Consider the following 25,915-nt stretch of genomic DNA (forward strand, 5'->3'; position numbering starts at 1 on the left):
ACTGGGAAGATACACGGGTAGACTTGAGGGAACTCCTGGCCAATGATGATGAGGAGGAGTGGTAGGCTCAAGGAAGAGGAAACGTGGAATTTAATCTAATTTAAATAATGTAGGCTATTATATAAAGAGTTTTCCTGCTTTCTAGGACAGTGGACTTGGATAACGGAGCAGTGAATATTGTATGTATTATGAATAAAGTATGTCTTTAAGATATTTGTTGTATTTATTGTTGATTGAAAATAATACGTTATGACTTTGTTGGATGTTCTTTAAATGTTGTTAATCGAATGTTCATCGTTCAACACGATCAATACTTTGTTGGTCACTGGCCAGAGTTTATTAACGTCGATCAACCGAAACGTGAACTTTCTCCATTAGCCATATACAAAGTTTATCGCTATACAACACTGACCCCTTGTGGTCACGAATACACACTACTACGTCTCCCACAAATTCGGCCTGTATGGGGAAACGGGAAACAGCATTCGAACACTGTACTCGCGTTGCTGTCAGTGTCAGAGGTCATTTTGAGTATCCATATGATTAAAAATGGACAGCAAATATAATCACATAATTCAGTTTCAGACCATACAGCGCCATTTGTTAGAGGCAAAACACATGCAAAATAAACGTGATCAGAGTCTGACTGAATGTAATTTGTCAGTTTGAGGGAGGGCATTGGGGGAGGCTGAACGCAACAGAGGGCTGTTTGTAAATGGTAATTACACATAACGGTTCAGATTCAATTTTAATCTCTATTTCATGTTTCATGTTTCATGTAATATCTCATGATGTAATATGATATGATATGATACAGACTGCTGATAATGTCTTAAAAATATATAGAAATCACATAATAACTAAAGGTGAAAAGAATACGGACCGTCTAAAAATATAAATATATTTATTGATTTATTTAAAAAAAAGGCAAAATGTATGCAAACCCAAAGATCAACTGGATGGAGGGTGCTTTCAGACTATGGAGGCCCCTTTCACACAGGTCTGAGTGGAAAAAACGCATGTAGCTTCAGAAGTTTACGTAGAGGCCCTAAACTTGCAGCAGCGAGACGCCGCTCCATTCAAATGGTTGAGCGGCCTCTCGAGGCCTCTCGGGGCCACGTGAAACACACATCTTCACCTCCGTCCACACTGGGGCTGGTGCAGTGGTCTTTCGAAGCTCTGCTGGGGCTATGACTCATACGCTCTTCGACTGCGAGGACCCTCGAGCCGCCGTCAGTCCATGCCTCCCGCTCAGGTCAAACTCTTGGAGGCCGCTGGGCTTGCGCCGGGTCTTTCTAATGGGTCATCCGTCCATGGCTATGATTGGAATTGATAAAAAACGTTTTGCAGAAAGATAAAAGAGCAGTCTCTCATACCAGCTGCTTCTGATACAGCTGAACCCGACGACCACCGCAGTGCTTCCGCGAGTCGTTAATCATAGCAGGCGACGTCGCCATGCTATATAATCACAAAAGGGGATTGGGGGATGGGGGGGGAATTCATGATATTTACCCACTATAAGACACACAATATAACGTTTAAAATACGAAAGGATATGTTTATTTCATCATATTTGTACCCTATCTCTGTATTGATATATATGTAGCAGTGTAGGCCATGTCTTTAGCAGAGGGGGTTGCAAAGAGGTATGCGGCTTCCCCGCCTGTTCCGTAACCGTTGACCAATATCGACTCCCTGCCGTTAAAGAGCTGGGACTTGGCACGGGGAGAGCTTGATGCTGCAGTGCTGAACTGCTAGCTCAGCAGCGCGCGCTCCGCCAGCAAGCATCCAATTACAAGCTGTGCTGGAGGCTCGTCGCGCGCTGCACCTGCATCGGGTATGCACGTGATGGTTCGGTTAAAGGTGTGAGCGGACGCACGCACGTGTGCATGTACGTTGACTCGAGGACTCCTCAAATCGTCTGGTTTATTCAACAACTTTGAAATATGGCTGACTAAATAATTTGTTCTTAATGACCTGTGCTACAAATGTGTGGACCAGATCAGACAGAGATAAGACAAAAATAAGAAAATTACGTATTTTAATGTATTCATTAGAGTAGGCTTCATACAACTTAAATAAATCCATAATAATTCCTAAAATGTGGATAATATCACATGTGGCGGTAACTGAACGGCATTAGACGTTTCAAGGATGCGCGACTCGCGAGGGCGACACTGGACTGGGCCCGTCCACTTGAGGACCAGTCGGCCACGGACCCCATCACCGAAGCTGCCCTGGACGACGATGCATCAAGTACTTAATGTGTTGTTGACCAGGGAAGCTGAGCATCGTGGATGGGGCAGCAGACGAATGTTGCTGCAGGCTAAAGACTGTGCAGTGCAGGCTGTGCATCGCGATTAGTCAATCCCCAACGAGAGTGTGTCCCGTCGGCCGTGGTGAGGTAAATAGGCCAAGGTAAGACAAAGGCCAAGGTAAGACCAAGGTAAGACCAAGGTAAGACAAATAGCAATTCGGGGAAACATACAAGAAATAAATCTAGGATAAGATACTAAACGCTTTAGTCTGTTCAAAGCTGCGCCCGACCCTAAACAACAACAATAACAAAACATTCACTCATAAAAAAGGGAATTGTCCGGGATTCAGCCAGGGGTCACTGAGGGGCCACGCATGACATGTGGTTGCTTGTATAGGGGACTTAATTTCACGCCAAATCCAGGGGAGAGTAAATGGATGTTCGCATAAGAGTGGTTGTGGCGGGGAGGAGAAGGGAAAAGTATAGAATTCCGCTGTCACTCTGGATGAAAAGGATGTGGAGGTGGAGGGAGAGAGCAGGGTGGTGTTGAGAGACATCCTGGCAACATCCGCGGTACATTTTGATGAATGACACACAGACAGACACACAGGCATACACACAGACACGCGCGCACACACACACACACACACACACGCACACACGCACACGCACGCACGCACGCACGCACGCGCACACACACACACACACACACACACACACACACACACACACACACACACACACACACACACACACACACACACACACACACACACACACACACACAATTCGCTGTTGCATTACACCAAATAACTAGAATGCTTCACCCGGGGGAATGGGAGGGATGTGATGTTGGAGGAGGTGTGAGTGCATACAAAACGTAGTTCATAAAATGGAGACACCAGGAAGCCCCAGGCCTGTTTGTTGCATCGAATTGTTGAATTTGTTTTTCCCCCTGAAACACCTGATGAAGATTTCCTACATGAGCTGCGAAATAAGTGGTTTGATCTTCCCATCTCTTTCCTTTCCACAATAAAGACACATACTCCAGAGTAGGCTAATAATGCATAGTTTATCATATTATAGCAATAAACCCGGAAGGCTACACATTGTCAATAAAACAGTCTAAAGAGCGTCCGGGTCGCGGGACTGGATTAACCGAGCCGAGGCTCGGGGGTCAACACGTGACGTCGCGTTTGGTTATTCTCACGTCATGTCATGTGGTAGGCTAAAAGTTGCTGTGAACGATAAAACGGTTGCATCTGAAATAATACATAGTGACCACCGTGCATTCATATAGCTACTACAAGCTACCGGCGATGCTGTCTATATGAATAGGCTACTTATACTGCTACCGCTACAGTACGTTATCGCTTTGAATTCCTCTAAATACCTGAATGAAAACACAGCACCGTGCTGTGGAGATACATAGCACAGTGGAGGACACAGTGTGTGTGTGTGTGTGTGTGTGTGTGTGTGTGTGTGTGTGTGTGTGTGTGTGTGTGTGTGTGTGTGTGTGTGTGTGTGTGTGTGTGAGAAAGTCGGCTTACAGTGTGCGTGTGTGTGTTTGTGTCATCCCCAGTCTTCTTCGTGGAAAGAGAGTTGCTCAGTGCAGAGTATAAACATCCCATAATGTCAGGGGGACTGCGTGCCTGTGTGTGAAGCGAGTCCGTATCCACACACACCCCCCCTCTGCATGCGGAGCACTGATGCACTTATCCTGGCTCCGCGACCCCCTTCTCCCCCCCCGCCAGCGGCATCGGCTCTTCTTCAGTCGCATCCCCAACTCCAGGTGCAGGACGGAGCGTTCTTATAGAAATCCGCGCGTGTCACCGGTGTCCGTCATGAGCCGCTGCGGGACACGGCAGCCCGTGTTCCGCTGACCGGGGCGCGGAGCGGCGGTCACCCGGACCTCGGAGCGCAGTCGGTGCGGTTCGGAGGGTCCGTGCCGTTGCCCGTGATGTTGTAATGCGCATCCGGCGTCCAGAAAAACACGTAGTAGATGACCAGTATGAACGCCGCGACGGACACGCAGAGGAAGTACGCGATGGCCATAGCTACTTTGACCCAGATCTTGGTGGACAGGTTGGCGTGCTTCACCCGCTGGTCTCCCGGGTAGCTGGGCCTGCGCTTCATGTCCCCGCCGTTCTGCTTCTCTGTGGCCGCGGCGCTGCTGCTGCCGCCGGCGGAGCCCTGCTTGCTGCTCACCGCTCTCATGGTGCCTCAAACTGGAGCCAGTTGTTGATAGGGATAGCCAAAGACGGGGAGAGGGAGAGGGGGGCTCCAGCTGTGGTCCTGGTTCTCTCCAAGCCTGTCACGGAGAGTGCGGCAGTGTTGACAACACTGCACCGCAACTGGGTCGGTCACGGCCGGACAGCTTCACACACACGCCCGGACACACACCCTTCCCTCACCGTACAGCTGTGCTGCGCTGCTGGTCGTTGCGCACAAGATGTGCACCCGGTGGGGTTTCTTCCTTCTTTGGATCCAGGTTGAGGCGGAGCAGAAAGTACGCAACACGCAACGATTGGGTTATAGTTTGGGACAAAACGTCCCGCAGAAGGAAGGGGTAGGGAGAGGGGGGAGGAGGAGAGATGAAGAAGGGAGGGGAGGGGGCGGTATTCAGTCACATAATCACCAGTTTCCCCATTTCAAATACATTTCCTTGATATAGGCCTATGTGGCTCCTATAGAGCAGTAACTCGCCCATTCTCCGACACAAAGCGTACTATAACTCTCAGTACTGCTGGGGGTCTGAGACGGGTCGTACATCAATATGACGTATTTATGGAGGACGTTTACGACCATCGTCGACTCGAGTGCGACCTGCTCGTCGCGTTCCCAGGAGCCGCGGGTTGGGGGCTCACCTTCCCGGAGCTCAAGGTCGGAGAGGCGTATCAATGAGGTACCGCGCACAGTGTGTGCGCGTAGGAAAACGACTTGAAAAGCTCCGAGAACGACCAGCACACGAGATCACCGTCAGAACTTGCAGATGTTTATATATAGCCTATAAAAAAAAGTCATAGATCGCATTTTTAGAAATGTATTTGCTACATTATTACTATTGTCACACACACACACACACACACACACACACACACACACACACACACACACACACACACACACACACACACACACACACACACACACACACACACACACACACACTCCAAAGCAATCATTTTATTGGATAATTGAATTTAAACAGTAGGCTACAAGCAGTGATCTTCTATAGATAAAATGGATAAGCTTGCACATCCGACAGCTCCAAGAGGCAACAAAATAGTAAAACGTTCAACATCCATTCCTTTGAAACTCAATCATCAAAAATGTAATTAATTGCAGGATCCAATAAGAAGACATTTATAATCTGATGTTACATTGAAATGCAGATGACTTCAAATACAATCACCCAGTCTTAACAGCTAAGAAATAAAAAATGGCCACCAAACTAAGAGCACTGAAAGGTCCTTTCATCATCTGCTCCATCATGCCACAAATAAAGCGTGGAATGTTCATTAATGTTGACACCATGTCACATCTTGTCTTAATGACATCACCCACTTCATCTTTACAGCAAAGTCGAACATGATCGATTTTCCATCTTTGAAAACAGTGTCTTCATGCGATTTCAACACAGGACCCTCATTGAAAATAAAAGCTAGACCTATTCAAATGTAGTAAAAAGTATCATCCTAAAGCACTTTGTAGTATGCTGAGGTCAAGTCAGGTTTCAACCACTGTCACCTGTCAGTACGTAAGAATAGCCGTATATTCTCACAGCACTTAAAGCTAGGGGAGGCAATTTGTAAAAATCAGTAAACTTGATTAGACCAAAAAAAATGCTTCTAAATAAAATGCCTCCCCTGGCTAAAAAAAATAGGGGAAATATATTTCATATTCTCCACATGAGAAGGATTCTCAGTATAGCAGACAGTATAGCAGACGACAAAGTTTAAAAACGGATAAATTCTTTCCTTGGTTGATGCATGATTGTTTAGTTTAAATAAAAATCCATTCCCGCAAACACAGGTTTGTTGGCCCCCCTTCACCTGGCGGTCATCTTGTTCTAAACACTTGTAGTGATGGAACTGAACGCAGAATTCCGTGTTCCGTTCGAATACCCTGCTAGCGTTTTAGAACCAAGATGGCCGCCGGTTGACTGAGGCCCATTGACAGCAGCAGTCTAGAGTCTTCATGATTGACCCATAACTCCAATCTGTTTAGAGTTGCTTCAGACACAAACTGAAGATAAACATTTATGAGGGGTAACAGCGCTAAATTCAGTTGTTTTGCCCTCTAAACCCGTGTTCAATTTCTTTTACCCACATATAGCAACATGATAACATATTTCATAATCTGGGAACACACCAATGCACACATTCAGCACATATGGTGACAATTATTCATCAATAGAGAGAGAGCTCTTGTATACGGAGGAAAAAAATTGACTGACATTTGGTATTTTATAAACTCATAGAAACATTAAAACCAAGCAAAGACATAAAAAAATGTTTGGGCGTCTTTCAGCCTCAAAGAGCCAATTAGGCGACTTAATTCCTAGGACTTCAGTCACTTCCCGTGCGGCCGTTACTGCAGTAGTGTGCGGCCAGAACAAAGCAAATACACACCACTACCCACGCCGTTCGTTTGCAGATATGGGGAGATAAAAGTCGTTTTCTCCTGGATGCGGAGGATGATGAAAGCTTTCCAAAATATATAGATAAAAAAAAAAAAAAGGCTAGTCTTCCACCGGCTAGTGTTGCCTAAACACAACTCAAGAGGAAAAATAAAAAGGGAGGGCATATGGGGGGAGACAGCACAGTCAAAGTAGAGTTTGGTCCATGATGTCACTCAACAGGGCCCCCTTCATGGTAGTGACATTGTGGTGATGTCAGTGTGGTAGTGACATCATGGTAGTGACCCCTTCCAGTCCCTTGCCCTGCCGGGATCAGTATGATCAGTACGCTACGAGTCCATCGGCGTCACTCTGCCGCGGGCCAACCTTCCTCCTCTCCGCTCTCCATCACTCTCTCCTTTGGAACCTTAGCAGGGTGTCTTTGGGGGTCCCCGGGAACCTCAGCCTGTCGATAGAGAACACACGGGGGGGGAGGGAGGCATTGAGGGTAAGGCATAGAGTATAGTGTGTGTGTGTCATCTCAGACTAACGATTGTGCGAACAGTTTAGTATCACTATTATGACCTCTGACCAAGAGAAGTGTTGGGTGCCCATCTTCCTGATGGGCCCAGGTTTGATCAGAGTGCATCATGGGATTGGGGGCAAAACAAGAAGTGTTTCCAAGTGCATTTGACCGTCCCTTCATAAGGGCGACCTTTCTTAAGTCTTCCTTGGTCGCGACCCAGATTAAGCATGGGAGCAGGGTAGGTTGTCCTCCGCCCTCGCTCCTATTGGAGCGAGGCGTTCACACACCGACCCACGAGTCAAGTGGATAACCACTTCCGTCCTCATGACGACCACACAGGAAACTGTTCAGGGAGTCAGCTCAGGTCTCAACGCCTCGCTTATGAACATGAAAAAGAGGATGCTACAAAACATAATCGAGTCAGTCCATCGGATGACCTCAACAGGAAGCGGGTTGGATTGCTTGATTCAACACAAACCCCCATCACATCCTGTTAATATCCAGTAAAATTAAATTTAATTCCCACAATAATTATTATTCTGCAGACGGTCGCTTGTGACTGTGGTCTACAAGCTGCCCTTCTGAATGAATAGATCTTTGTATAGCGATTTAAAATCCAGAAAGGCGTATGTTCAAGCATACGGAGCCAAAACAAAATCGACAACTGGTTCTCGGGGGGGATTTTGACATCCCTCATCATCATAAACCACGGCTGTGCTTCAAGTCATCTGATCCGTGAGGCTGTAATCCAATCAGACCTCAGCCCTTCAAACGGCCCTCCGTCCTATCTGCCCGTCATCTGTCCAGCCTGCTCCGGTTAATTCCCTCTAAAAAACCTTTTACGGGCGTAATTGTTGCTCTAATCCCCCTCGTTTCCTGGGCCCCTCCCTGGCGCTACAGCAGCGCTGGCCTCACGGAGACGGTAAACACCACACGCTGCCGTCTCGCGAGCGTCACTAATGACCCACTCAAAAAGTGAGTAAAGTGAGTAAAGTGAGTAAAGTGAGACGTCAAATGTTTGATAATGCTAACCGCTATGGTCCTCCCATTGCCATTAGCAGGGAGCGACAACACGCTAATGGATCGTTGTGGGCCGAGAAGCTAATGGATGGTGTACGTGTGGCGGTCCTTGGGCGGTCCACCCTTCCCTGTAGACCTACCCAGATCCTCAACATTTAAAGACTCTACTATTAGGTAGAATCAGACTAAGTTGCTGTGTTTGTAGGTCTTTCCAATTGGGTCCAGGGGCATTTTAGGACCGTGGTCCCTTGGAAATCTAAAATTAACCGAGGTTCGCGAGTAATACTCTTTTGAGAATGGATCTGGTGATGTCAGGCTAGCTATGAAACTGAATCAAGACAAAACTATGAGTACTATTTCTAGTTGTAATAGTAGAGTAAATAAACAACACTGCTGCTGTGTGTGTGTGTGTGAGTGCGTGGCCACATCGATTCATTTTAAAATAACAACAATCAATTCTGGTAAGCACATTCATCTCCATAGTTGGATCACAAAAATAAGTATCACACACACACACACACACACACACACACACACACACACACACACACACACACACACACACACACACACACACACACACACACACACACACACACACACACACACACACACACACACACACACACACACACACACACACGTTTCATGACAATGGATATTCAAAGACACGAGCAACACACAACTTTCAAGTAGTTTCTGCTCCCAAAGATGGTAATGGAGCAGCCAAGCAAGCAAAGCCTGATTTCAAGCTGCATTCAAGGCAGAAAGGAACCGGGTCGTCTCTCCCTCCGAATACTCTCTATTTATCCTTACACTCCCCTTAGCTTTCCTCATTATAATATTAATTAGACATTGATCCGATTCCAAGCTCAAAAAGAACACTAGTATCTCACAATAGCAGTGATTGGGAAATCGTAGAGCAAGAGTAACATTAAGCAGGGCTGATATTCAATAATTCAATTTCCCACTTTTGAGGCATTTTGAACGTGTCTAATGGAGGACACATCATTAGATCTCAATCTGGAAGCCATTACTGCCTACTAATTGCATGCTAGTTCAGTTAGAGCAATGAACCGACATTTGTAAATCAGCCCATTGTGGGTGATGGCTTCATGGGTTCATCCACCGTGGGGAAAACACCAGAGGAGCGGATGAGAGGCAGAGAGGAAGCACTAGTCACCACATACAGCGGATGGAGAGGCAGCATGCCATGCTACAACCACTCACAGGGGTACCAGAGATCACCACACAAGGAAGAACCACTCTTGGAGAGGACGAGGAGAAGTGGGCGGGGCTTACAGCACAGTGATGAAGCGGCACAACGACAGAGGGAACGGTGAGTGACGACAGCCACCCGGGGTGGGAGGAGCATAGTCGGGAGGGGGGAGGAGTTTCAACAAGGAAGAAGGGATCCAATCGGGCGGGTAATGAGGAAAGTGTCCAGTGCAGACCGGATCCCAAAAGCCAAGCGGTGACATACAATCAAACAAAGTTTGGCGTGGTGCTTTGTAGGGCTGGGTAAAAATATTGATTCATCAGTGCACACTGCAATTTATTTGTTCTTAATTCAGTTTCGATTACGATTTTTTTGAAATCGATTATTTCCATAAAGTCATTGTAATCTAGAAGCGAGTATGCCTAAATGTGCATGCCCTTTTACATTTGTCCATGTTATCATTATTACTTTTATGCTGCAAGTTTAGCTCAGGAACAATACTATACAATGGTGTATTCCATTTTTTTATAATATTTAGGTATTTTTGTCATCTGCACGTATTATGGAATCGATATCGAAGCAATTGGATCAATATCAAACCGAAATCGAATCGAATAAAGACCTAAAGAATCAAATTTAATTGAATTGTGTGGTACCTGGCAATAGCCAGCCCTAGTGCTTTGTGTTTGTGGCTGGCGCGTGCACGCTAAGAGGGGAGCAGAGGTCACCCTGGTACGGTGGCCTAGAGGGACACACAACGAACGCTGTGGACAGTGAGCGGGAGACACACACAACAGGAGGACACCAACTCCGAGCTTTCTGTGATTAGACCAACAGGAAACAGGAAGTGAGGGGCGTGCGGGAGGGGTCAAGTGAGCGTCAGACGGGCCTTCCGGTACATGACCGCCTGAAAGTGGCTGATGTGGAACCGCACCTGAGGACACGATGACGGAGGGTTCAGGTGCGTCCTGGTCGCCCCCTGCTGGCTCGGTGGTGGCGGCGTCAGTCAGCGCTGGGAGGTCTGCGGTCTCTCCTGCGGGGGTAGAGGAGACGTAGAGGTGGAGGGGAGGAAGGGGAGACGGAAACATGGGTTAACATCTTCCCTTGTTTAACCGTGTCACTCTCTAGCACCACGAGTAATGCCGCTTGGTCATTACATGCCATTTCAAAATCGATCCACTAGTGACATCACAAGTAGATTTGGCTGCACGCAATAGCTGGGTAGGATTTAAATGTTTCCCAGAAAATGATGACAATAACCTTTCTGTTGCACCCATCAAAGGCGTTAATTCAATGCAAGCAAATATGTGATTTGTTCTTTGCCATTTTTGCAGTTCTTTACCCAGTGGAGGTGTAGCAGGTGCATCCTGCTCCACAACCGCTACCTCCATGTCAGTGGCAGATACTGTAGAGGGGGCGGGGTCAGGAACCTCAGAGGGGGCGGGGTCAGACACCTCAGAGGGGGCGGGGTCAGACACCTCGGAGGGGGCGGGGGCAGACACCTCAGAGGGGGCGGGGTCAGACACCTCAGAGGGGGCGGGGTCAGACACCTCAGAGGGGGCGGGGTCAGATGATGTTGAAGAGGAGTCGCTCTCATAGTTGGAGGAGTCAGAATCATCTGAGGCGTCAGGTTGAGGCACCACAGAAGGGGCTGTTGAGGGGGTGGAGTCAGGGACCACTGAGGGGGTGGAGTCAGGGGAAACGACAACTGAGGGGGCGGAGTTAGATGCAGTTGAAGGGGCACAGGAAGCGACCACTGAGGGGGCGGACTCAGAGGACACGACCACTGAGGGGGTGGAGTCAGAGGAATCGGCCACTGAGGGGGCGGAGTCAGAGGAAACGACAACTGAGGGGGCGGAGTCAGAGGAAACAAGCACTGAGGGGGTGGAGTCAGAGGAATCGGCTACTGAGTCAGAGGAAACGACAACTGAGGGGGCGGATTCAGAGGCAGCTGAGGAAACGACCACTGAGGGGGCGGAGTCAGAGGCAGCTGAGGAAACGACCACTGAGGGGGCGGAGTCAGAGGCAGCTGAGGGGGCGGAGGAAACTACCACTGAGGAGGCGGAGTCAGAGGCAGCTGAGGGGGCAGAGGAAACTACCACTGAGGGGGCGGAGTCAGAGGCAGCTGAGGAAACGACCACTGAGGGGGTGGAGTCAGAGGAATCAACCACTGAGGGGGGGGACTCAGAGGATACGACCACTGAGGGGGTGGAGTCAGAGGAATCGACCACTGAGGGGGCGGAGTCAGAGGAATCGACCACTGGGGGGGCGGAGTCAGAGGCAGCCGAGGAAACGACCACTGAGGGGGCGGAGTCAGAGGAATCGACCACTGAGGGGGCGGAGTCAGAGGCAGCTGAGGAAACGACCACTGAGGGGGCGGAGTCAGAGGAAACGACCACTGAAGGGGCGGGGCGAGGGTCTGCTGAGGGGGTGGAGTCTGTTTCTGATACAATGACTGTTGGCTGGACCTTAGTCCGCCCTAGAGAGGAGGACTGCACTGCTGTGGACAGAAGGGGAGGACAGGGAGGAGAGGGAAGAGATTAAAAAAGGGTCGGAAAGACAAAACAAAATTGAAGGAGAGGGAAGGGTGAGAGAGAACAAGGAAGGCAAGGGAGTAAAAGGGAGGTCGTTGGTTAATTTGAGAGCCAAAATCACTGAATACATCAATGAAGAGGGCACACAGTAAATCAAGAGTGAAGATCGAAGGTAGAGACGAGCGGTTCTAAACTGCGGGCGGCAGAGCCTTTGTCATCCTGATTTCTCCTTCAGGGAGGCCCAGACTGTACAAAGGACACTTCACACAAAACAAAGGAGCTCCACTCAATGCCCTCGGGGGCCGTGAGCGCTCAGGCTGGAAATCCAAGTCCACAAATTAAAAAAAAAAAAAACTGATTCCCCGGCGGGTTCAACTCCCCCTCCTACCTGCGGCCGCGTTCAGCTTCTCCCGGAGGTCGGTGGGTGGGCGCCGCCCGCCCCGGCGGCCCCCCTCCTGGGGGCGCCGGCTCTGGCTCTGGCTCTGGCTCTGGGCGGGGCTGCTCTCGGCGCTGGGGGGCTTCAGCGGGCTCTCTCCCAGGCTGCTGCAGGGGGACTGCTCCTCCATCGCGTCCCCCCAGTCCGTCACGGGCTGGTAGCCGTCGGGGGGGGCGAAGGGGCTGAGGGGCTTGGTCCCCTCGGGGGAGTCCTGGGCCGCCGCCGCCGCCGCCGCCGCGGGGCTGGGGATCTGGACCTTGGGCCGGGGGGTGCGCTGCTCCCTGGGGCTGGTCACCACCACCGAGGCGGGGGCAGGAGTCGGAGGGGCGGCGGCGGCGGCGGCGACGGCGTTGGCGGCGGTCTCCTCCTTCCCCGCGTCCCTCTTCTCCTCCTGGTCGCCCTCCTCGCTGCTTCCACCTTCGTCGTCGTCCGAGCCGCCGTCCTCCCCATCGCTGGCGTCCTCCCACTCGTCCTCGTCTTCCTCCGCCTCGCCCCGCCTGGCTTCCTGGGGTACCGGGGGTTGTCACGGGAACAGGACACATGGGGTTAAGGGGACCGCCGTGTGCGGGTCCCGTGAATAACATGACACAGTGGTGGTCCCATGGTTACGTTATCAACACGTGGTCATTCTGTACAGCCAGGTCAACCGATTTAGCCATATAATATATCTATTCTACCTAACCATCTGATTCAAAATCCATTATTACACACGGATATCAATAGGCCTTTTAACACTGCCAAGCCAGTTCGGTCGCGTCTTGGCACGCCCGGCAATTTCACTGCCTTCGGTCTTCTAGACCTCTTTAGAATAATTTGCATAGGACAAATATTTCATTTTTTTTATGATTCATGACACTCGCATGCAAGAATAAGTATACATCTGAGTCTAGGCTAAAAACGCAAATAACTATTTCCTATAAGTACCAGAACACCATCATATTCATTATTTTACTGACCACTTGTTTTTATCCAGAGGATAAAAACTGTCTTTCTTGTAGATCGCACCATCTTTCCCCGTCTCCTTTTAATTGTGACTGCAACACCTTCACTCAGATGTTCAGCACCTCGCAGATTTCACGGTCTCTCTCCAGTGAGAACTACTGGTGTTGATTTCGCTGCGTTGTCCCCGTCTAGACAACGCAGCGACACCTCTACCCGAGTCCCGCCCCTGGAACCGTCTAATCACATTTACATTATCAGAATGAAACCGCCACCGTGTGTACGGTCCGGGAGGGTAAATTGGGGTGCTAGTTCAAGCCGGCAATTTACCCCGGGCAGTGTAAACGCGCGAAACCATGCTGGGAAAAAGGCGTGCATAAGAAGCATATTTGGCAGTGTAAAAACATCTAAAAGGCATCCATAAAGGGTCGTAAACCAAGTACCTTCTGTGGCGGGGCCGCTTTAGGCCTCTTCTCCTCCTCCTTCACCTCCCTCCTCTCCTCCTCGTCCTCTCTCTTGGGTTTGTCCCTCTTCTCTCGGGCCTCATCCTCCCGCTCTCCCTCCCAGCGGTTGTCGTGCATGCTGTAGTATCAGGGAATAACAGGGTATGAGCACGCACACAAAACCACAACACCCCCAATAGAGGGGGAGTAAACCCTGTTTATCAGGTCAACTAAACTTTCAGAGAATCTCTCTCTCTCCCCCTCTCTCCCTCTCTCCCTCCATCCTGCACAATGAATTGCTCGATTGGTGTAGTTGGATAAATACATAAAACACATACGTATATATCAACACAACTGTATTACATTCATGTGCTTTTTGTACTCTGCTTGTGTCTGTTTCTGTCGGCTCCAGCATCCGCGCCTTCAACAGAAACACCGCCGCTCCTTCGACCCCCACGCACCTGTAGCTCTGCCGCTGATCCCGGTCCCGTCCCCGGGTCCGGCCCCCCCGGCCCCCCCGGCCAGGGGTCAGGAAGTCCCCGACGGTGGGGGCCCTCGGCGGGCGCTGGCTGTCGTCTGGGCAACCAAGCGATGGACAAACATGGAGGGAGCGAGGAACGCGGGACAGGCAGAACAAACATTACAAAAGGGGAATTTTAAAACGCACCGCATCCTTATCACCATCTCTCACGGTGACGGGAGCTAAATCATTCACTCCCTCGCCGCTATCTAATCCCGGATCACCTGAACAGAGACTGTGTTATAAAGTCTGAGATGAATAGACAGCGGCAGCCATTAGGGATCTGGGAAAGGATTGCAACAATAGTATTATTGTAGAAATAATAAGGCTGGTCACATGGTGTATGCTAAAAACAAAGAGGAAGGCAAGTCTAATCCGTTGAGTTGTTCTAGTCTCTTGACGTGTTTATCCGTCGTTATGGTTTCTTAAAACTGAACTGAACTCAACAGAGCGTTTGCCTTTCATCTGCCTTGGTCCCCTCTACCTCTGTGCGCACGTTTGATCCAATTATTCAGCTTTAAGAGGAGAAAAGCCGGTCTCAGGTGATATCATGGTGGAGGGCTTAGCAGAGACTGCAGCCAGCCCCGTTGTGAGTCTCCATTTCCCCAGAGATACTGAGCCCGTCCGACCCCGGCCAGAAGGTCAACCAGCTATTAGCCACGCTACTCATGAGGGACGAGTGGCACTTACAGAGAGGGACAGAGAGGGACAGAGAGAGAGAGCGAGAGAGAGAGAGAGAGAGAGACAGAGAGACAGAGAGACAGAGAGACAGAGAGAGAGAGTGAACAATACCGAGAGAGGGAGAGCAAGACAGCGACAGAGTAAGACGGAGAGAGTCGGCGAGAGAAAGACATGTCATTAAAGTGAAGGAAGAGATAAGTGGAGAAAAGTAAAAAAATAAAAATAAAAAAAAAACTGAATGAGAGAAGAGCCGAGAGGTAATGGAGGAGAGTTTTGAGGGAACGATAAGAAGCGTAGAGGATGAGCGACAGAAGGTGAAGGGAACATAGGAATAAAAAGCCAAATGGGAGGATGAAGGCGTGCAGATAAAATGAAGACATGAAGAGAGGAACAAGAGAGGGAGGGAGACTGAGGCGTGGCACGAGAGCAGACACTTAGAGGTTGATGATAAAGGGATTTTAACAGCTGTGGCGCAATGAAAAAAAGATTCAATCCACTGTGTTGAGGCCCAGGGCTGGATAAGGGCTATGGTCGTGGACTATGCAAGCATAATTATAATACACAATTATATACAAATGATATAAACCTTGTTTAGATAATTACACCTCAATTTTAAAGGAATTTGCATTCTCCCTGCCCCTAGAGATGTTCCCCTTCCTCTCTGTAATTGAACGGTGTTATGTGATTTTAATTTGGATTGTAGCCTCAAATCTAATACTGAGGCCATGCCAATCTTCCGACTGCTCTGATGTGTAGACGCCTGGAGGGATTCCTCTTGTAGTGTACCGCAAATTAACCCGGCCTCTCACGGCCAATCCTTCCCTCTCCACGAGGATCATTGCCCCCCACCCCCCCCCTCTGCTGACACCGCCCTCAAAGAGAATGCCTTTCTAGAACAATCCCGTACACCCACCGTCTCATGGAAGATGCCTGTATCTCCTCAAGGTCATACTCGAAATTAAAGCAAATACTCTGCCGTCCTAAAATAAGTTATTCATCAGACATTAACCTATGAATACATTCTCGGGGGCAGGTAACACAAGCAAACTGGACAGTTATAGCCTTCTCGTTCTATGTAGAGGTTCAGCCAGCAAGGAAGTGATAAAACAATGAAGAATTTTCTTCCTAACATTCCTTCCTGTATAAGGCATTGTTAAGATAAACAAAAGACAACACCACGAAAAATGTGCCATCGTTTTTCAGCTCACAATACACCCAGAGAGAAAGAGACAGAGAGGCAGACTGAGAAGACGAGACACAAGAGAACATTGTCAAAAGGGAAAATATGAAGAGAGACAGCGAGAGAGAGAGAGAGAGAGAGAGAGAGAGAGAGAGAGGCTAAGGTGCTTAAGGTCTCTAGCGACCTGTCACTGTCCTTGGATGAGGGTCTCAGGGGCTGGGGTGGGACACATTTACATAACTCTCTTAATCACCACACATTTACATAAGGGCTTTAATCAGTCATACTGAGGACTCGCTGCTATTTCCCGGCTTTCTGAGAATATGTGTGTGCGTGGGGCATGATTGTGTGTACGAGTGTGTGATTGTCGGTTTAATAGTTTGACTTTGTGTGCAGCTGTGTGTATAATAGTTTGACTGTGTGCGTGCGTTATTTTTTTTGACATGAGTTTGTGTTTAATAGATTGACATTGTGCATGCAACTGTGTGTGTGTGTGTGTGTGTGTGTGTTTGAAAGTGCACGTCTGCGTGTGTGCACTAGAGGGATAGCTTTCCAGACAGGAAGAGAGGGTGGTTCGAGAGGGGGTCAGGTGTGGTGTAACCATGGTAACAACACCCTGTCAGAGACACTTCATGAGGTGTGTGTGCGTGTGTGTGTGTGTGCTTGCCTCTCCTGTCGCCGTGCTCTGGCCCGTCGCCCTCTGTGGGGGCAGATGCGTCCTCCTTGAACCTGTGAAGAACACTGCAGGCTTAACGCTCCGAAGACGCACACACACACACAAACATTCGATTTATATAAACGGACCACGGTGTTACTCCTGAAACCCTCCCTCCTCTTCCTCCCTCCCTCCTTCCTCTCTCTGACATGCCGTCGGTCTTCTTTGCGTCCCTCCCTCTTCCTCTCTCTTACATGCCGTCGGTCTTTTGTGCGTCCCTCCCTCCCTCCCTCTCTCTTACATGCCGTCGGTCTTCTTTGCGTCCCTCCCTCCCTCCTCTTCCTCCCTCCCTCCCTCCCTCCCTCTCTCTTACATGCCGTCGGTCTTCTGTGCGTCCCTCCCTCCCTCCTCTTCCTCCCTCCCTCCCTCCCTCTTACATGCCGTCGGTCTTCTGTGCGTCCCTCCCTCCCTCCCTCCCTCCCTCTCTCATACATGCCGTCGGTCTTCTTTGCGTCCCTCCCTCCTCTTCCTCCCTCCCTCCCTCCCCCCCTCCCTCTTACATGCCGTCGGTCTTCTGTGCGTCCCTCCCTCCCTCCTCTCCCTCCCTCCCCCCCTCTCTCTTACATGCCGTCGGTCTTCTGTGCGTCCCTCCCTCCCTCCCTCCCACATGCCGTCGGTCTTCTGTGCGTCCCTCCCTCCCTCCCTCCCTCTCTCTTACATGCCGTCGGTCTTCTGTGCGTCCCTCCCTCCCTCCCTCCCTCCCTCTCTCTTACATGCCGTCGGTCTTCTTTGTGTCCCTCCCTCCCTCCCTCCTCTTCCTCCCTCCCTCCCTCCCCCCCTCCCTCTTACATGCCGTCGGTCTTCTGTGCGTGCCTCCCTCCCTCCTCTTCCTCCCTCCCTCCCTCCTCTTCCTCCCTCCCTCCCTCCCTCTTACATGCCGTCGGTCTTCTGTGCGTCCCACTCCCTCCTCCATTGGCCCGTGGCGTTGCGGTGGCGCGCCAGCCGCTCCTCGTCGATCGATTCCCGCTCTTTCTTCCAGCGCACGTACTCGGCGCGCTCCCGCCCCGTCATGGACATGGTCATGTCCCCGGAGCCCCGCCCCCCTTGCCGGCGGCTCTGACCAATGAAAGAGAGAGAGAGAGCGAGAGAGAGCGAGAGGGGTGTCCTGAGTCAGTTAACACAATAATTACATGACACTTCTTTGGGAACTATAATCCGAGGCCACAACTGATGCAAAGGCCCAATCCCATTTCTACCCCTTACCCCTTCAAAACAAGGGGGAGGGGGAAGGGTAAGGGGAAGGGGTAAAAATGGGATTGGTCCAAAATGTCTTCCACTCACGGTCCACTCCCTCTGGGGCTCTCCTCCGATCTTCACGTTCTCAAAGTCCATTCCTCCCCAGTTCCGGACGTGGCGCCGGCTCCCCTCCTTGCGGTCGAGGTCCGGCACGGGCCCGGAGCGCCGCGGGTCGTCCAGGAAGTTCCGGACGGGCTTCTCGCTGTCCACCTGACGGGAGAATCCCCGTTAAGTCTCCCAGGAGCCAGTCCTCGCGCTTTGAATCACCATCCTACCGTTCAGATCTAAACCGTATGGCCGCTTTACGTTCGGTCCGACTCAGAAGGTTTATTAAAAGAATAAAAAAACGCCCTCAGACCAAAGTATGAAACAATATGAGGAAGGAAGAAATATGAATATTGAGTATTCAATTACGAATATTGTTCTACTGCTTCAAGGTTCTCTGTTCAAAGGGGATAGCTGTGGTTCTTGAACTGGTTCTGTTGAACCGTGGCGCTATCTAGATCTACGTCCTGCGTCCCCACCAGATCCGACGGAGAGAGTCAGGGAAGCTCTCATTCAAGTTAAATTACAACATATATATTCATAAATGGGCAATTGAAAGCAAAAAAATGCACGTCACTAAACATCCTTACTGTACCGACAGCAATATATTGTTTCACCTACTTCAGACAAATGTACTTATTGTAGGTCGCTTTGATAACAGCGTCTGCTAATGTAAACCTCACCCCCTGTCCTCGCTCGTACTCGGCCAGCTTCTCCATCTCGTCCTTCATCTGCTCGATGTTCTGCCTCCTCTTCTCCTCCCACTCCTGAGGACACACACACACACACACACACACACACACACACACACACACACACACACACACACACACACACACACACACACACACACACACACACACACACACACACACACACACACACACACACACACACACTATGAAAATCGAAATGACAACGGATGGCCAACAACAAAGCGGTCCAGTACAAACGCTGTACAAAGTGCAACCTGACAACAAAGCGATGCTCACCTTGGTCTTCCTGTCCGACCCGCCAGGGGTCCCACCTCCTCTTTCTCCCCTCTCTCCTCTTTCTCCCCTCTCTGGCCTGTCTCCTCGTTCTCCTCCTCGTTCTCCTCCTCGTTCTCCTCCTCGTTCTCCTCCTCCTCTACCTCCTCCTCTCCTCCCTCCCCGGCGGCCCGGGTCCCCCTCCCCGCTGTCTCCTTCTCTGGGCGTTCTGTCGGAGCGCGGCTCCCACTCTCTCCTCTCCGGCCGCTGCCCCCCTCCTCCTCCTCTCTGACCCCCCCGCCCCATACGGCCCGACCCCATCCTCCTGGGGGGGCTGTCGGCATCGCGCTGGGGCCTGGGGGTGTCCTGGTGGGGCCGGGGGGTGTCCTGGTGGGGCCTGGGGGTGTCCTGGTGGGGCCTGGGGGTGTCCTGGTGGGGCCTGGGGGTGTCCTGGTGGGGCCGGGGGGTGTCCTGGTGGGGCCTGGGGGTGTCCTGGTGGGCCCTGGGGGTATTATGGTGGGCCCTTGGGGAGTCATCCTGGGCCCTTTGGGAGTCGCTCTCCTCTGAGCTCTTCCTGCCCCGCGGCGGGAGGTGCTTCCGGTCGTTGACCTGTCTATTCTCCTGGGGCGGGAGGAGATCACAACTTATAACGTTGTGGTGGCACAGCAACCACCATAATAGACCAATTTCATTTTGGTCAATATTGAAATCACGATTATTCAAACGATTCTTTTTTAAGTTTGAAAACATGTTTTATTCATTCAGCACGTCTCTCACAAAAAATGCGATTGCAACTGAGAACTTTGCCTTATAAATAATACACAAAATGGTAAAAAAGAAAATCTAAAATTATATACAGATATGTAGCCACCCTTCTTTTCTAAAAAAACATTTAAAAAAAAAGAAATTAAAAGAAAATCGGACAACTCGATTATATTAATTTTGCGATCGTTTGACGCTAAAATCGAAATCAAAATTCGATTAATCGCCCAGCCCTAATGATAGCTACGATTTTTTATAATTACAGACAGGATTTTCAGGCGTAACAGCAGAAAGTACAGAAGCTTAATAAGAAGTCAAAAGATTTCCTTCAACAAAAGCCACTAAAGATATGCAAGATAGATTTAAAACCGCGGCACTTAAAAAGGCGACTATGAAAACCACAACAAACAGGCGTAACTGAAGCATCACTAAGAACCAAACAAACGCAAGAATACGGCGAAACAGACATCATAGGAGACCCGCTTGGAGGAACAGAGGAAGGATATTAGGAGAGAGAAACCTTGGATCTGACAGTTTAATACCGCACTACTCTCCGTTTAATCCACCGCATCACAGACCGGTAACGCGTGGAGTGAAGGCTGAATAAAATGGATTATGTAAAATGGACGAGATCCGGGCAGTACCGTCTACCGAACCGAGGGAGAGGAAGGAACTGGAGGAAGATGAACTGAGGCGGCTTACAATGAAGGCAGTCTATGAGCTGATAAACGGTGAGGCAGAGAGAGGCTGCTATATGATGGAATATAATCCACCCTCCAAGTAGCCGTGGAGATCATCAGCGTCTCTGCTTCTCCGTCCTCCTACTCCCTCTATTTAACCTTTAGAGGGGACATCACAGGTCCGCTCTGCACCACCGCTCATTTGCTGGTCATTTGTGCCACGACAGGAACTCATCATGATGGACTTTGAGGAAAAACCCACTCTAAGTCTTGCTCTAAAGTCAGTTCTTTCAGACATCCACACTTACACGCACCACTAAAGCGCGCGCACACACACACACACACACACACACACACACACACACACACACACACACACACACACACACGTTAGTTAGTTCGAACCCTGATGTCTAGCTGCAGGCCTTCTTGAGCAAACCCCTCAACGACCTCAATGACTAAATAGTACTAGTAGTAGCATAGAGTAACCTCAAACCAACCAGCTCTTGTCCAGCTCTTGTCCAGCCATCCCGACTGTCCCTTGCTGCAAACAAACAGCGCTTCAACTCAGTGAACCATCCCACAACCGCCTGCCAACAGACAGAACTGAACCCATCCTCCTTCTGTTGTCCTTTTAATCGTCTCTAAATGTGAATCCTGAGAAACACCTCTGTGTTTGAAAGGTGCTGTTTGTATAAACTGCAATCAGTGGACAGACTGATTGTTCTCCCTGGTACCTAGTAGTTCTATTGAATCCCTCTGGGGGGGGGATGAAGGGAGAATGAGGCTGAACAGAGTTTAACCAGCATGCTAGGGCGCTTCACTTTACACCATCACCCAGATGAACGCCATCTCACAGCATCCACCCCGTACCATACCAGGGAAACTAAGTCTGGTGTGCAATGAGGAGTTGGGAGGGCAGGGGGCAGTGCAGTCGCTAGGGTGTTCAACTCCCAGTCGAAAGGGACTGGGTCTGAATCCCAATATCCACAAACAACCTGTGGGCGATGTAGGCTGACCTCCACCTGCTCCATACTGACGTGCGACCGTACTGCAGAGCCAACCAAAGTAATGATATGAAGCTTTAGGGTTATAGACACAGGGAGACATGGGGGCTGACCAGGGGACTGTGGAGAGGACATGAAGCTGAGCTGGCTCCTCTGCCTATAGGAGCAAGCTCACCCACACAAAACTATGCAAGTGCTGGAGGGACAGCGCCATCTAGCGGCGACGACCACATCATGCCCGCTCAAAGCTCCTCAAATGGAATGTTATCGACCAACTAATGAACTAGGCAGGGAGTCAACCAGGCCGGGTTCTCCCAGGGATTCTTTAACCTGCTGCGGGGGTTGGGCGCTGCACTCCTACTCCCTAGTGTACCAGACTCAGTGCAAAACGTATCAAAAAGCCCCATCTACCAATTAGAACATACTTTCTATTTAAACTAGTCCCAATGTCCCAACTGGAAAAGATGATGGTAATGAAACACCACCATTACATTCTTTGGATGACTCCTACCATGTTATAAACGTTTTGGTTTTGATCAGTTAGTATCACAGTAATAGTTGGTGCCAGAAAACCTCTCTGCCCCTTCAGTTTCGGGCCCAGGCTCCGAGCTCAGAACCTAGCAAGACTGCTGGGTCCAGACATGGCTTACCCCCGCTGGTTTGGACAGGTCCACCGTTATGGAAAAGTTCTCCTTCTCCGCCTTCCTTCTTTCCGGCTCGTGGGGTTCGTGGGGGCGGGGCTTTCTGACGGTTGTCACGGCGATGCCCTCCTGCTCCGCCTTCTTCTTGTCCTCCTCTATCTCCTATTGGTTCGGGTTAGGAAATTAGGTCATGGGAAGGTATATCTCCAGGGCAATTAAAATAAAAACAAAATTACAGTTCTCTAGGTTGGTTCAATACATTTAAAAAAGTGCATGTAGAGTTTCGTCAAATAGATGCAATCAAATAAAAATATGTAAAACTAAAATATACAAAAAAACGGATACATTTACTCAGTTATACAATGGTGAACTGAAAGTAAAAATTGGTTTGTCAAGTCAAACTTCCAATTTATCTTTATCTTTTGTATCTTACCTGTGATTGGGTCGCACACTTGCATTTGATGCAATTACACACTTGCATCAAATGCAAGTGTGTAATATCTTTCAAATATGCTCTTGAATGTGCGACTGAACCATTGGGTCTGTGAGCTGACAGTAAAGGGAGTGTGAGAACAGAGTTTGCGGTCTAAAAGTCCATGCAAAGTCCCTTGGTGTATGTGAAAGGGATGCAAATGTGTGTGCCTGGGATTAAGACTGGCACGTATGCATGAGAAAGGGAGAGTTGTGAAAGTGTGTGCGTTTATCTCTCAACCCATTCTTACCTGGTACCTCTTGACCAGAGCTTCATTCTTCTTCCTGAGGGCTTCGATGCGTTTGTCCAGCTCAGCCGCCTTCTCCTCCTTCGTCTTCAGATCCATGGCAGAAGACTGACCAGAGGATTTCACATGAGACATGATGAGCACAAATCTACCACCGTTTCAGACCACCACACGTTTAGACACGAAGTCTCGCATCCAAATACAAGTCATAGCACCACATTGGACACCCTCCTAGCGTAATTAATTAGATTTGCTGACTGATATACGACAGCAACACTATGAACACCGTTGACAGACGGTGACATATAGTGACAGGTTTTCAGGAGGTTTCCCACTCACCATGGCTTCTTGTAGCCCGTCTTCACTCTCTGGTTGGGTTCCTATATGCTGCCTGTCGAAAAGAGGCAAGAAGTTGTAGCAGCCAACCTTACATAATAGCCCAACATTGCAGATGAGGTCGACTCCGAATTCGTTCTCGGACACACTCTCAAGCAGTTAGAAATAGATTGAATAAGCTTATTTATAGATGGCATAGCAGATGTGTAACGTTAGGCCTAAGTGGCACCAACTACGCCAATCAATAAATCCATTTCGAGATGTCTAAGCTTCTCAAAGCGTATTAGTAAACAGGTGCGTATCAGTTAACATGGTCAACCCCGCACAGCACTGAAAAAGTGTGGCAATGACTGGCAGGTTTATGCTAGCCCTGATGTGAACTATAAACAGTGAGTATGGCTGTATATAGGTTTATATTTTGAACACACATGGGAAGTTATCTAACCAAAGTGGGCCATGTTGTGTAGCACGAAATAAAGCGCCGTGCTTTATAGTTGGAGGTAGTTGGCAAAGCATGCAATTCAAACGGGAAGTGGGACAGTCAATGTAAACTGTTCAAATGGCGTATTTTCATTACCTTCAACGAAGTTATTGGCGAAAAGTGCAAGGAGCTATGTGGCAACTCGTTCCAATGTATCAATTCCTCGGACCTCGTTGATGTGCTTTCATTATTCGCCTTCCTGTTGGCTGTAGTCAACTTCCTGCTGCACAGCAAGGAGCAATATTACTTAAAGGGGCACACACTATTTTACCGTTTTCTTAGACGTCATCCTATCATTTTGTTTATATATTTTTTTGGAATACTGAATAAATGTATAAATGCTTTTTGATTATTCATTTCATTTAATGGATCAAATAAGTCCGAACAAAATGTTTAAATTAAGACGATTATAAAGATTTATATTCGACGATCTTTAATAACACAAGAGGGCGCTAGTTACTAGCAAATTCATTCCACCCGTTGACACAGCGGTAATTGGACCAGCCGCCAAAATATGCATACGACTGCCTAGGTACCCTCTGCGTTAATTTAAAACTATCAAATAAAGGTTTACTTGTAGTGTAAGATATAAACAACAACACACTCTCTCACTCACACACACACACACACACACACACACACACACACACACACACACACACACACACACACACACACACACACACACACACACACACACACACACACACACACACACACACAAACTTGAGGATGGGTCGATGGTCTTTTTTGTTATTGGAGCTCTTATCACAAAAGCAGTGGATATAATTTCCAAAGCGCTGGTCTAATCTCAAATATGATGAGTCAGCTGTTTCAGGTGCAACAGGTGAGTCGAGTTTGTCCAGGGGGAATACCGGCTCAACTGGTGAGGTAATGCTACTTGGTAACAATAGACACGTGCTGCATGATCCTCATCGTGTCTTGCTTACCTGTTGTTATGTAGATACTGAGGCACACTGATGACTCACCCTATTCTATTAGTTCTTGAAAGTGAATACAATACAATTCGATAGGCCTACAATGCAACAAAATACAACACAAACCAATACAAAATAGTACAGTGCAACACAATACAACATAGCACAACACAGACAATGCAACAAAATAAAACACAAAACAACATGACAACAAGATACAATATGCCTACAATACAACAAATGACAACGCAACACATCACAGCACAGTACCACCTACAGTACAGTGTGCCCAGATAGCAAAAAAACTGAAGATAATTCTTCATCATTGGTGTTCATTAAAATGAATGTCACGGCTTTATACAGGACAACAACTTTTTTCATATTTTTTTCATTTGTGTCTGTGGTTTCTGTTGGGTTCCTTAGCCTGAAACCAAATTAACATTAATGAACAAACATGTTTTACTTCAAGCATGTGTGTGCACACACACAAACAAACACTATCCAATTGCTCTAGCCTGTGTCAACCAACACACCATCAAAACAGACACGCTATCCTGTTGTCAGGCAGAGCAGCTAGGTTACCCAGTCTCAATCACTTGATTAGAGCACGCAACCTAAGCCAGGTATCTCTGCCTCTGTGGAAGCCACCCAATCAGGGGAGAGCAAGCTCCTGTTGGGCGGGGCTAGTGGTGATTACAGCGTAGAACAATGGCACCACTTGCTCTGATAAGATGATGACGTAAGCAGCGGGCAGCGAGTTGAGGGACTCCACTAAACTTAATAATACCAATTAAAATATTAAAATGACTAATACTACTGAGACAAAATATAGGCTTAGCAATTAGAATATAATTAAATTATAACATAGCCCTTCTTCTGTTTTCTTCACCTGCCTCCTCAAAGTCGTTAGGTTGAATACATTTGACTACACATACACACACACATCCACACACGCAAACACACACACACACAAACATAAAAAGACACCGGACAAACGCGCACACACAAACA

The 25,915-nt window shown here is 48.9% G+C and overlaps 2 protein-coding genes across 2 annotated transcripts; both read right to left on the reverse strand.

The window, feature by feature from the left end:
* Nucleotides 1–3,987: 3,987 nt before the first annotated feature.
* Nucleotides 3,988–4,746, reverse strand: LOC130406424 (putative transmembrane protein INAFM2). The gene has a single exon (XM_056611989.1). The coding sequence runs from the start codon at nucleotides 4,472–4,474 to the stop codon at nucleotides 4,160–4,162; it is 315 nt and encodes a 104-aa protein (XP_056467964.1). The 5' UTR covers nucleotides 4,475–4,746; the 3' UTR covers nucleotides 3,988–4,159.
* A 665-nt stretch (nucleotides 4,747–5,411) lies between these two features.
* On the reverse strand, nucleotides 5,412–24,167 carry ccdc9 (coiled-coil domain containing 9). Its single transcript, XM_056611720.1, has 14 exons — nucleotides 24,063–24,167; nucleotides 23,489–23,540; nucleotides 23,153–23,257; nucleotides 22,440–22,592; nucleotides 19,365–19,961; nucleotides 19,056–19,139; nucleotides 18,373–18,537; nucleotides 17,966–18,147; nucleotides 17,044–17,105; nucleotides 14,457–14,571; nucleotides 13,996–14,134; nucleotides 12,566–13,118; nucleotides 10,578–10,676; nucleotides 5,412–7,344 (listed from the first exon to the last, which is right to left on the reverse strand). The coding sequence occupies exons 2-14, from the start codon at nucleotides 23,489–23,491 to the stop codon at nucleotides 7,340–7,342; spliced, it is 2,262 nt and encodes a 753-aa protein (XP_056467695.1). The 5' UTR covers nucleotides 23,492–23,540; nucleotides 24,063–24,167; the 3' UTR covers nucleotides 5,412–7,339.
* Nucleotides 24,168–25,915: the final 1,748 nt, after the last annotated feature.

The sequence above is a fragment of the Gadus chalcogrammus genome, chromosome 16, assembly GCF_026213295.1.
Source record: "Gadus chalcogrammus isolate NIFS_2021 chromosome 16, NIFS_Gcha_1.0, whole genome shotgun sequence".
Taxonomy (NCBI): Eukaryota; Metazoa; Chordata; class Actinopteri; order Gadiformes; family Gadidae; genus Gadus; species Gadus chalcogrammus.